Below are 13,534 nucleotides of genomic sequence, written 5' to 3'. Positions count from 1 at the left end.
ATATGGGCACTAGATTAGGCTTAGATTATTGGAATTTGCCCTAAAGAAACAGTTTTCGGATGGACTACTGTATATGTCACGGATGTGTATTACACGCACACACTAAATACACAGTAGATGAGGACTGGCCCTTGATTATTTAAATTTACGCTAAAGAAACAGTTTTCGGATGGCATACTGTATATGTCACAAAACACCACAGAATATGGACACTATTTTAGGCCCAGATTATTGGAATCTGCGGTACAGACACTGTTTCCTAATGTAGTGTATATTTATATTTTTCACTATATCTGGGCCTGACAACCACACAATGTATTGAAGGGCAGATCACACAATTCACAGATCACACGGTTGACAGCAAAAATGTGGATAGATTTTGGAAGAAAAATTGTTTTCTGTATTTACATTTTTTTCCCTATATCTAGGCCTGACAACCACACAATGTATTGAAACGCAGATCACACAATTCACGGATTGCACCTTTGACAGCAAAAATGTGGATAGATTATGGGGGAAAAAATAGTGTTTTCTGTATTATAATTTTTCCCTATATCTGGGCCTGACAACTACACAATGTATTGAAGTGCAGATCACAAAATTCACGGATTACACCGTTAACAGCAAAAATGTGAATAGATTATGGGAGAAAAATAGTTTTCTGTATTTAATTTTTTCCCCCTATATTTAGGCCTGACAGCCACACAATGTATTGAAGCGCAGATCACACAATTCACGGATTACACCCTTGACAGCAAAAATGTGGATTATGGGGGAAAAAAAAATATTTTCATTAATATCTTCCTATCTCTGCCCCTGACACACAGAAGATATTGCTGCACAGATGTCACAAGTCACTGCAGACACCTTCTATATAGCAAAATAATCGCTATTTCAAAAAGTATAAAAAAAATAATTCTAGTACAACTTTGTACAATTAAATTGCTGCCACCACACACAATAGTCCTTAAAAGGACTTTTGGTTCTTTTAAAATTGTATAAATTGCGATCACAATCTCCCTACACTATCTGTCTCTTCCTAAGCGCAGCTCTCCCTTACTCACAATGAGCAGAACTCGCATCATATATGGCACCCTATGACGCGTTCCGGCCAGCTAATCACTGTAATGCCAGCAGCCAACATAGCTACTGGCATTACAGTGATGGCAGTACTTACCTGCATGTCTTAGCAGCCACAAAACGTGCAAACAAGTATTCGGCCGAGCATGCTCGCTCATCACTATTGCTCTCCTTTGCAATTTTTCCAGTTCCAAAGGATCCTTTCTATGGACTGTTGCCCAGAACTTAACTGTATATTCCAGATAAGGCTGCATCAAGTGGTAATATTATATCCCTGTCCCCATGCCGAACACAGCATGTGCTAGAGTCAGTGTATTTAAATGTAATTTAGCATCTATTTCTGAAAAGTGCTTGCTGGGATTTGAACTCCTAACATTGTACATGAGAGACAAGGACCTTATCCCCTCAGCTATAAAGTTGAATACTAAACTTTGTCAGAAAAACCTCATAGTAGTTTCTGATTTAGTGAGTATTCCTATTTAGCAGAAGACTTTTTTTATATTTCTGTGCAGGTTAATATGTAGCTGCATAGTGTAGTGGTTAACATCTTTGCCTCTAATGTACAAGCTTGGGAGCTGGAATCCTGGCAGAAATATATATATATATATATATATATATATAAGTTTTTAGCCACAATATATTTGCATATATTATTATATATTTAGAATATATAATATATTATAATATATGTAAATATATTATGGCTAAAAACATAAGTACTATTTTCCTATATATTATGCATTCATATATACCAGAAGTATGATTTTATCTAAATATATATATATATACAGGTCCTTCTCAAAAAATTAGCATATTGTGATAAAGTTCATTATTTTCTGCAATGTACTGATAAACATTAGACTTTCATATATTTTAGATTCATTACACACAACTGAAGTAGTTCAAGCCTTTTCTTGTTTTAATATTGATGATTTTGGCATACAGCTCATGAAAGCCCAAAATTCCTATCTCAAAAAATTAGCATTTCATGAAAAGGTTCTCTAAACGAGCTATTAACCTAATCATCTGAATCAACTAATTAACTCTAAACACCTGCAAAAGATTCCTGAGGCTTTTAAAAACTCCCAGCCTGGTTCATTACTCAAAACCACAATCATGGGTAAGACTGCCGACCTGACTGCTGTCCAGAAGGCCATCATTGACACCCTCAAGCAAGAGGGTAAGACACGGAAAGAAATTTCTGAACGAATAGGCTGTTCCCAGAGTGCTGTATCAAGGCACATCAGTGGGAAGTCTGTGGGAAGGAAAAAGTGTGGCAGAAAACACTGCACAATGAGAAGAGGTGACCGGACCCTGAGGAAGATTGTGGAGAAGGACCGATTCCAGACCTTGGGGGACCTGCGGAAGCAGTGGACTGAGTCTGGAGTAGAAACATCCAGAGCCACCATGTACAGGCGTGTGCAGGAAATGGGCTACAGGTGCCGCATTCCCCAGGTCAAGCCACTTTTGAACCCAAAACAGCAGCAGAAGCGCCTGACCTGGGCTACAGAGAAGCAGCACTGGACTGTTGCTCAGTGGTCCAAAGTACTTTTTTCGGATGAAAGCAAATTTTGCATGTCATTCGGAAATCAAGGTGCCAGAGTCTGGAGGAAGACTGGGGAGAGGGAAATGCCAAAATGCCTGAAGTCCAGTGTCAAGTACCCACAATCAGTGATGGTCTGGGGTGCCATGTCAGCTGCTGGTGTTGGTCCACTGTGTTTTATCAAGGGCAGGGTCAATGCAGCTAGCTATCAGGAGATTTTGGAGCACTTCATGCTTCCATCTGCTGAAAAGCTTTATGGAGATGAAGATTTCATTTTTCAGCACGACCTGGCACCTGCTCACACTGGTAAATGGTTTACTGACCATGGTATTACTGTGCTCAATTGGCCTGCCAACTCTCCTGACCTGAACCCCATAGAGAATCTGTGGGATATTGGGAAGAGAAAGTTGAAAGACGCAAGACCCAACACTCTGGATGAGCTTAAGGCCACTATCGAAGCATCCTGGGCCTCCATAACACCTCAGCAGTGCCACAGGCTGATTGCCTCCATGCCACGCCGCATTGAAGCAGTCATTTCTGCAAAAGGATTCCCGACCAAGTATTGAGTGCATAACTGAACTTAATTATTTGAAGGTTGACTTTTTTTGTATTAAAAACACTTTTCTTTTATTGGTCGGATGAAATATGCTAATTTTTTGAGATAGGAATTTGGGGTTTTCATGAGCTGTATGCCAAAATCATCAATATTAAAACAAGAAAAGGCTTGAACTACTTCAGTTGTATGTAATGAATCTAAAATATATGAAAGTCTAATGTTTATCAGTACATTACAGAAAATAATGAACTTTATCACAATATGCTAATTTTTTGAGAATGACCTGTATATGTAACGGGGCGCCGAAGGCACACTCGGTCTTCCATCAGCCACAGACCTGCTGCTTAGCTTCGGGAGCGAGGATCTGTGTTTGACCTCGTTCCCAGGGCGGCTTTGCTAGCTGGGAGGCTCCCTGCTCCTAGGTCTGCCTTGAGCGCAGAGCTGATCACTCGGTGCTCGACCTGTCTGTCTGTCGGTCATGTGACGCTGGCCACGTCACATGACCCTCACTCCCCACTATAAATACAGGGAACCTGCTGGCTACAGATATCCTGCGATTTTGGTCCCTTAGGCTGTGTATTATTATTGTTATTTAGCTTACCTTTGGATTTAACCCTTGATCCGCTTCCTGACACCTCTTCTGCCTGCTCCCTGAACCTTGACGCTACCTCTCGGATTTTGACCACGGCTTGCTTTTGGATTTTGTCTTTGCCTCTTCCCTCGTACTGACGTGACCTCCTGGACTGACCCCGGCTAGTTGACCCGCCTTGCCCTTCCGTTTTTTGGTGGTACCTTGCTTGTTCCACCTCTCTGTCTGCTCGAGTGCTACCTCTCATTGGCTGTCCGCTTCCCTGCTGTATCTATCTCTCTGCTTGCACTTACTCAGGTCAGGGACGGTCGCCCAGTTGCGCCCCGTCACCTAGGGCGGGTGGTGCAAGTAGGCAGGGACCGGGTCGCAGCTCAGGGGGTGCACCTCCGCTCTATCTTTATACCCGTGACGCTACCCCGTGACAATATATTTGTTTTTCTTTTATAAACCGGATTCCAAAAAAGTTAGGACACTAAACAAATTGTGAATAAAAACTGAATGCAATGATGTGGAGATGGCAAATGTCAATATTTTATTTGTAATAGAACGTAGATGACATATCAAACGTTTAATCCGAGTAAATGTATCATTTTAAAGGAAAAATACGTTGATTCCAATTTTCACGGTGTCAACAAATCCCAAAAAAGTTGGGACAAGTAGCAATAAGAGGCTGGAAAAAGTAAATTTGAGCATAACGAAGAGCTGGAAGACCAATTAACACTAATTAGGTCAATTGGCAACATGATTGGGTATAAAAGAGCTTCTCAGAGTGGCAGTGTCTCTCAGAAGCCAAGATGGGTAGAGGATCACCAATTCCCACAATGTTGCGCAGAAAGATAGTGGAGCAATATCAGAAAGGTGTTAGCAAGCGAAAAATTGCAAAGACTTTGCATCTATCATCATCAACTGTGCATAACATCATCCGAAGATTCAGAGAATCTGGAACAATCTCTGTGCGTAAGGGTCAAGGCCGTAAAACCATACTGGATGCCCGTGATCTCCGGGCCCTTAAACGACACTGCAGCACAAACAGGAATGCTACTGTAAAGGATATCACAGAGTGGGCTCAGGAATACTTCCAGAAACCATTGTCAGTGAACACAATCCACCGTGCCATCCGCCGTTGCCAGATGAAACTCTACAGTGCAAAGAAGAAGCCATTTCTAAGCAAGATCCACAAGCTCAGGCGTTTTCACTGGGCCAGGGATCATTTAAAATGGAGTGTGGCAAAATGGAAGACTGTTCTGTGGTCAGATGAGTCACGATTCGAAGTTCTTTTTGGAAATCTGGGACGCCATGTCATCCGGACCAAAGAGGACAAGGACAACCCAAGTTGTTATCAATGCTCAGTTCAGAAGCCTGCATCTCTGATGGTATGGGGTTGCATGAGTGCGTGTGGCATGGGCAGCTTACATGTCTGGAAAGGCACCATCAATGCAGAAAAATAAACAACATATGCTCCCATCCAGACGTCATCTCTTTCAGGGAAGACCCTGCATTTTTCAACAAGATAATGCCAGACCACATTCTGCATCAATCACAACATCATGGCTGCGTAGGAGAAGGATCCGGGTACTGAAATGGCCAGTCTGCAGTCCAGATCTTTCACCTATAGAGAACATTTGGCGCATCATAAAGAGGAAGGTGCAACAAAGAGGGCCCAAGATGATTGAACAGTTAGAGGCCTGTATTAGACAAGAATGGGAGAGCATTCCTATTTCTAAACTTGAGAAACTGGTCTCCTCGGTCCCCAGATGTCTGTTGAGTATTGTAAGAAGAAGGGGAAATGCCAAACAGTGGTGAAAATGGCCTTGTCCCAACTTTTTGGGGATTTGTTGACACCATGAAATTCTGATTCAACATATTTTTCCCTTAAAATGGTACATTTTCTCAGTTTAAACTTTTGTTCCGTGATTTATGTTCTATTCTGAATAAAATATTAGAAGTTGGCACCTCCACATCATTGCATTCAGTTTTTATTCACGATTTGTATAGTGTCCCAACTTTTTTGGAATCCGGTTTGTACAATTTTCATAGTCATGAAAATAAAGAAAACTCTTTGAATGAGAAGGTGTGTCCAAACATTTGGTCTGTACTGTACATATATATATATATATATATATATATATATATATATATGATATATTGTGGTAGTGGACCTGCCAGAGTGGCATATAGGGGTCTATAAAATGGTATATCTCACCCAAAGGAAGCTGGGTGAGAGCAAGAAAGTCTGGGAAAATATGGTTTTCCCTCTGTTTTCATCAGCTAGGCTATGAGGTATAATTAGTAGCCAGCTGAGATGCTCAGTGAAACTGGGGCTGGACTCTCTTAGCAGGGCTCCCAGTCTGGGCACCTAGGCCTTAGGGAGTCAGGACCCAGAACCCTTTAATTATTTCTGCTGCTGTAATGCTGCCATTGGCTGATGCTTTGTACCAGCCAATCGCAGTACCAAACCATGGTGTCCCCCGCCTAACCTGAGGGGTGACTGGTGCTGTTTGTTTCAAAATGAATCACCCCACCTGAAACCTCCTGCAGCTCCATGACAGATTTTAACCATGCCTCAAAGCTACAGTGGGGAGGTAAAAACTCCTAGGTCCCTCAACCATCTAATCCCAGTCACCATGTGATTAGATGTGACTGTTTTTTGTTCCTCCATACAGGGGCGGATTAAGTGCATGATAGGCCCGGGGCTGTCTAACCAACTTGGGCCCCCCCCCCCATTTTAGTTTAGTTTTTTTTTTTGTATGAAGAGGCTGCGGTGCTTCATGAGCGCCACAGTCTCTTCTTAGGCCATCTGACATCTTCAGACAAAAAAAAAAATACCCCAAATTGGGTCCTAAACTGAAAAATTTGGTCGCCAAATTTTAAATACATATCATTATAATAAAAAAAGACATGGAGGAGAATACAGCACCACATACCTCTTACATCCAGTGACATCTCCTGTCATGTAGACCTTCTCTTTCCTCTTCTCCTCCATTTGACCCAGACCGCCATGGCAAATTCTTTCAGCCGCATCTCGTCTCTACAGTTTGTAACACAGACACGTTAGATTTCTCAATTCCTCCTCATCCTAGTGTCCCCACAATGTCATCTTGCTGCCACCCCAATACTGTGCCCGTTGTGCCCCCAATGCCCCAGGTACTATACTGCTTAAAAAATTGTGACCCTAATAGACATAATTGGAGTCATTTATCAAACTGGTGTAAAGTAGAGCTGGATTTCCAAAAGAGCTGTCAGATATGAAAGGTGGAATCTGATTGGATGCTATGGGCAACTAAGACAGTTCTACTTTACACCAGTCTGATAAATTACCCCAATTATCCCTATAGTGTCCACAGCAGTTATAATGTCCCCTAGAGTAATACCACCCTCTATTGTGCTCCAGGCAATAATCCCTGTATAGTGTCCCCAAAAATAATAGAATTGCCCCTACAGTGCCTTCAAAATAGCAACACCCCCATATAGTAATTTCCACCACACTGCCCCCACATAGTAATCCCCCCATAGTAATTTGCCCCCACACAGTAATTACCCCCAAACTGCCCCCATATAGTACTTTGCCCCCACACAGTAATTCCCCCTACATAGTAATTTGCCCCACACTGCCCCCACATAGCAATTACCCCACACTGCCCCCACATAGCAATTACCCCACACTGCCCCCACATAGCAATTACCCCACATAGCAATTACCCCACATAGCAATTACCCCACATAGCAATTACCCCACACTGCCCCCACATAGCAATTACCCCACACTGCCCCCACATAGCAATTACCCCACACTGCCCCCACATAGCAATTACCCCACACTGCCCCCACATAGCAATTACCCCACACTGCCCCCACACAATAGTTTCCCCCACATAGTAATTTGCCCCACATAGCAATTTCCCCCACACTGTCCTCACACAATAGTTTCCCCCACATAGTAGTCCCTCCCATAATAATTTGGACCCACACAGCCCCATATAGTAATTTGCCCCCACACTGCCCCCATATAGTAATTTGCCCCCACACTGCCCTCATATAGTAATTTGCCCCCACACTGCCCCCACATAGTAATTTGCCCCCACACTGCCCCAAATAGTAATTTGCCCCCACATAGTAGTCCGGCTCCCATAATAATTTGCCCCCACATAGTAGTCCCTTCCATAATAATTTTCCCCCACATGCTAGTCCCTTCCATAATAATTTGCCCCCACATGCTAGTCCCTTCCATAATAATTTGCCCCCACATGCTAGTCCCTTCCATAATAATTTGCCCCCACATGCTAGTCCCTCCCATAATAGTTTAGCCCCACACAGCCCCCACATTCCCCCTCCCATGTACTCGAGGTCCCTTGAATTTGTCCTCCTCTGTGTGTCGTCCCCCACATGTCCCCAAAGTAGGCACATAAAATAAAAAAATAAAAATTGGAAAAAAAAATGAAAATCTAAATACTCACCGTCCAGGGCCAGGCACTTGATCGCAGACGAAGGCGGAATGAGGCAGGCGTGCACACGTCAATGTGCTGTGTCCCGGCACAGGCGCGTGATGACGTCATCACGCACGCGCGTGATGACATCATCACGCACGCCTGCGCCGGGATTTCACTACCGCATAGGCCTCAGGCCTACTAGGCCTGAAGCCTATGGCGGTGATAGGTGACGGGACAGGGAGCTATGCGCTCCCGTGCCCCGCTGCAGTATGTGGGCGTTCGGGTCGGCGCTGGGCCCCCCAGCGGTGCTGGGCCCGGGGCTGCAGACCCGAACGTCCCTATTGTAATCCGCCACTGCCTCCATACTATTATGGCAGAGGTCAGAAGGTCACTTCACGCTGCTCTGTAATAGTATGGTTGAAGTCTGGAAGTGGTTAATAAATGTAAATACATACCATATAAGCCAAGAATATATATAGGTGTTGGAATATTGGTGGTGTTTCTACAGTCAGGTCCATAAATATTGGGACTACAACACAATTCTAACATTTTTGGCTCTATACACCACCACAATGGATTTGAAATGAAATGAACAAGATGTGCTTTAACTGCAGACTCTCTGATTCAATTTGAGGGTATTTACATCCAAATCAGGTGAACGGTGTAGAAATTACAACAGTTTGCATATGTGCCTCCCACTTGTTAAGGGACCAAAAGTAATGGGACATAATAATAATCATAAATCAAACTTTCACTTTTTAATACTTGGTTGCAAATCCTTTGCAGTCAATTACAGTCTGAAGTCTGGAACGCATAGACATCACTAGACGATGGGGTTCATCCCTGGTGATGCTCTGCCAGGCCTCTACTGCAACTGTCTTCAGTTCTTGCTTGTTCTTGTCCTGCTTGTTCTTGGGGCATTTTCCCTTCAGTTTTGTCTTCAGCAAGTGTAATGCATGCTCAATCGGATTCAGGTCAGGTGATTGACATGGCCATTGCATAACATTCCACTTCTTTCCCTTAAAAAACTCTTTGGTTGATTTTGCAGTATGCTTTGGGTCATTGTCTATCTGCACTGTGAAGCGCCGTCCAATGAGTTCTGAAGCATTTGGCTGAATATGAGCAGATAATATTGCCCGAAACACTTTAGAATTCATTCTGCTGCTTTTGTCAGCAGTCACATCATCAATAAATACAAGAGAACCAGTTCCATTGGCAGCCATACATGCCCACGCCATGACACTACCACCACCATGCTTCACTGATGAGGTGGTATGCTTAGGATCATGAGCAGTTCCTTTCCTTCTCCATACTCTTCTCTTTCCATCACTCTGGTACAAGTTGATCTTGGTCTCATCTGTCCATAGGATGTTGTTCCAGAACTGTGAAGGCTTTTTTAGATGTCGTTTGGCAAACTCTAATCTGGCCTTACTGTTTTTGAGGCTCACCAATGGTTTACATCTTGTGGTGAACCCTCTGTATTCACTCTGTTAAAGTCTTCTCTTGATTGTTGACTTTGACACACATACACCTACCTCCTGGGGAGTGTTCTTGATCTGGCTAACTGTTGTGAAGGGTGTTTTCTTCACCAGGGAAAGAATTCTTCCAGGTCTTTTGGTGTTGCTGAGCTCACCGATGCGTTCCTTCTTTTTAAGAATGTTCCAAACAGTTGTTTTAGCCATGCCTAATGTTTTTGCTACCTCTCAGATGGGTTTGTTTTGTTTTTTCAGCCTAATAATGGCTTGCTTCACTAATAGTGACAGCTCTTTGGATCTCATCTTGAGAGTTGACAGCAACAGATTCCAAATGCAAATAGCACACTTGAAATGAACTCTGGACCTTTTATCTGCTCATTGTAATTGGGATAATAAGGAAATAACACACACCTGGCCATGGAACAGCTGAGAAACCAATTGTCCCATTACTTTAGGTACCTTAACAAGTGGGAGGCACATATGAAAACAGTTGTGATTCCTACACCGTTCACCCGATTTGTAAATACCTTCAAATTAAAGCTGACAGTCTGCAATTAAAGCACATCTTGTTCGTTTCATTTCAAATACATTGTAGTGGTGTATAGAGTCAAAAATGTTAGAATTGTGTCAATGTCCCAATATTTATGGACCTGGCTGTATATACAATTTATAGGTATTGATAATATACATAAAGCATTATGGGTGAACAAGTGGGGTGGCACTGTGAATCAAATAGTAATATGGTATCAGGACATATACGGTACAGTAAAAAAAAATTCCCTACTTTTATCCTTCTAATTAGTTGTTATAATTAGTGTCTTATGGTCCACTGCTTCTTATTGTCACGGATGCAGTGTGGTTTGGAAACTCCACACCGAGCACAGGAGGAAAGGGGATAGGAACTAGGCCTGGAAACTAGTGTAAAGGAGAAGGTCACCTCCTAGAACAACCCTAATCCAAGTCCTGACTATCAGTATGAACTGACCTCGATGGTAGGAAAGTTCATACACAGGAATCTGGAGCTCTAACACACCCTGTAGGGCCCTGGTATAGTGACAGGACTTGAGACAACCTATTCCTCCACCAGAAGGACAAACAGGAGTCTCACTCAATCCTAGATACAAAAGACAGGGAAATACAACAAACAAAATACAAATAGGGAAGATGACACTTAACTTCACGTGGAGCAAAGGCAGCGCCAGGAGCTCAATCGAGAACCAACAACCAGCTAGCCTAGAGTCCAGAAACGGAAGCTGTAAACCGCACCCCCAAAAGAGGTAAGCAGTAATAAATAGGGGAAGTTAAATGACCAAACCATCAACACCTGCCAGAGGTGTGGTCATTACCAAAACAACACAGACACAAATAATTCACAAGGAACCGTTAAGATTAATCCACGTGTTGCCAGTACGTGACACTTATGGTCAGAAAAAATACTTGTAGTTTGCTAAATAGAATTAAAAAACAATATTCACACTTGTTAGAATGTGTCATTTCAAAATAAATTTTGAAGGCCTACATCCTATAAGTATAAACTACTTAATTTCCTTTATTAGGTCTCTCCCATTTATGTGTCAGATAACATTCTACTTATTCAGGTAATACTATTATTCTAATAGTGTTTTTAATACATTGCTTTTCTGTGTTGTATTTTTTTATTAGGATATGTTGAAAATGAAGGATTCTCCCCCTCTCCTGCTCATACCTAATGTACTAAAAGTGTTCTTGGAGAATGGACAAATCAAATCATTTACCTTTGATGGAAGGACCACAGTAAAGGCAAGAGATTCTAGAATTCTAGCAAGTGTACAAACATTATCTTTCCTAAATACAATATATAAAATTAAGAACTCACACTATAAAAGAACACAATGTGGGAGAGTTATCAACACTGGTGCATAGAAAAACTGGCTTAGTTGTCCATAGCAACCAATTAGATTGATTCTTTGATTTTCAAAAGGAACTCTGAAAAATGAGTTTGAATCCAGTTGGTTACTATTCCTTTACACGAGTTTTTTTTTATTATTATACATCTGCCTAATTGTATGTGTATAATTCGGTTTCTTTCTTTTACAGGATGTTATGGTCACCCTTCAGGATCGTCTTTCCCTTTGTCACCGTGATCATTTTTCTCTTGTTCTTGAGTATACTGCATCAGATCAAAACCAGAAATATTTATTACTTCAAGACAAGCAACCACTAGCTCATGTGAGAATGGAAGCAGATTGAATTTATAATAATTAAAAAAAGAAGGTTATCAGGAGAATGTGAGCAAATGTATAGCTGAGTAAACATTTGGGTATATTTGAAGAGTTTTATTAATACTGTAACAAAGTACAGTGCAAACAAGTGTGTTTATGTTTTTACACTTTGTTCAAGCCCTGGCTGAACATGATGTGCTGCGATCTGACAAAGTCAAGAGCTCCAAGTAAGCTAGAAAACATTGTAAAGCACTGATGTAGAACATGCTACAGGGGCTATGTGTGACCTGCAATCCTTTATTTGTAATCCTCAGCATGATAAAGTGATAATGCACACCTAATCGGTTTTCTAATCAATTTTCCCAGCGAAAGTCCTTTCAGGCCAGACATGTAGTATTAAATGGCTATGTAACACACAGATGGCTTAAATGGGTTGTTTCACTTCAGCAAATAGCGTTTATTATGTAGAGGGAGTTTATACAAGCCACTTAATAATGTATTGTTATTATCAATATCGCTTCTTTGCTGGCTGGATTAATTTTTCCATCACACTATACACTGCAATTCAGCAGTGGTGGTCATGCTTGCACACTATAGGAAAAAGCATTGGCCTTTCTGGTGGCCAGGACCGTGGGAGTGCACATAGGCCGGCAGTTTTTCCTGTAGTTTGCAAACACGGCCACCGCTGCTGGATTTCTCTACATAAATGCTATTTGTTGAAGTGAGACAACCCCTTTTTGCCAAAGCCAGTAATAGGGCATATGGATAAGCATTGTTTTTATTGGACAACCCCGTAAATGCTATATGCATGTTAAAAATTATGTTTTTTTATTTCTTCAGTGCATCTTAATAAAGTAAATCTGTAAACAGTCTTTTTAAAATGAGTTAGAGGATCATTTGAAGCTTCAACTACAACTAAGTAGAGTAAAGCAAACTGGAAAAGCAAATGTGGGAACTTGCAAAGTGTGTTATCTAAAGGGTGTTTTGTTTGTGTCAAGGAGAATCGGATGTGCAGGCAGCAGGTTATAGAGCAGAAGTAGCTGAGTGGATCGATATATAGGTTTGTAGAAAAACATTCAGTAAAATGTGTAATTTATGCATATAAATATTTCTTCTCTCTGAGGTCAATAGCTGGGGCATCATATCAGTTACTGGCAGATATCTATGTGTGCCCACGTGTGTGTCATTCAACTATTGAACTCCCCCAAAAAAAACTATTATTTAAATGTGTGAAATAAAGTTTTACTTAGGCTTTGTTCACAGGGTGCACATAGACTATAATGCATGCACAAATGCAGGAGTTTCCTGCATGCACAACTTTTGTCTCTGCCCCAATAATTATCTTCGGTGCGAAACCTAACGGACCCCATTATAGTCTATGGGGTTCTGTTCGGCTCAGTTATGTGCCGAATCCCTCCTTTCTGTTCTCCTGCTCCTAAACGGAGCAGGAAAACGAAAAGGCTGAACGGTGATGTGAACGAAGCCTTAATCTTTTCTGACAAAACTATATATTAGTCTGCTCAGCATCTTCTGCTCTATAAAGTGCTGCATTCAGATTTCTCTCAATTTTGTGAAGACAAGTTTTTTTTTTGTGTAGCTTCAGAAGTGACCTTAGATCCCAGGAGTTTAGAAGGGAGTTGCATGCATTTATTCCTATAGCTTA

At 41.7% G+C, this 13,534-nt stretch overlaps 1 protein-coding gene across 1 annotated transcript in view; it reads left to right on the top strand.

Moving 5' to 3' along the window:
- FRMPD3 (FERM and PDZ domain containing 3) overlaps window positions 1–13,534 on the top strand; it is a 634,362-nt gene that overhangs the window by 154,018 nt on the left and 466,810 nt on the right. Inside the window, exons 5-6 of the mRNA XM_040406286.1 lie at window positions 11,333–11,449; window positions 11,747–11,878. Coding sequence (XP_040262220.1) covers window positions 11,333–11,449; window positions 11,747–11,878 — 249 coding nt within the window. The remainder of the gene's footprint in view (window positions 1–11,332; window positions 11,450–11,746; window positions 11,879–13,534) is intronic.

The sequence above is a fragment of the Bufo bufo genome, chromosome 8 (assembly GCF_905171765.1).
Source record: "Bufo bufo chromosome 8, aBufBuf1.1, whole genome shotgun sequence".
Taxonomy (NCBI): domain Eukaryota; kingdom Metazoa; phylum Chordata; class Amphibia; order Anura; family Bufonidae; genus Bufo; species Bufo bufo.
Note: the sequence above shows the minus strand (reverse complement) of the source record. Positions and strands in the feature narration are given on the sequence as shown.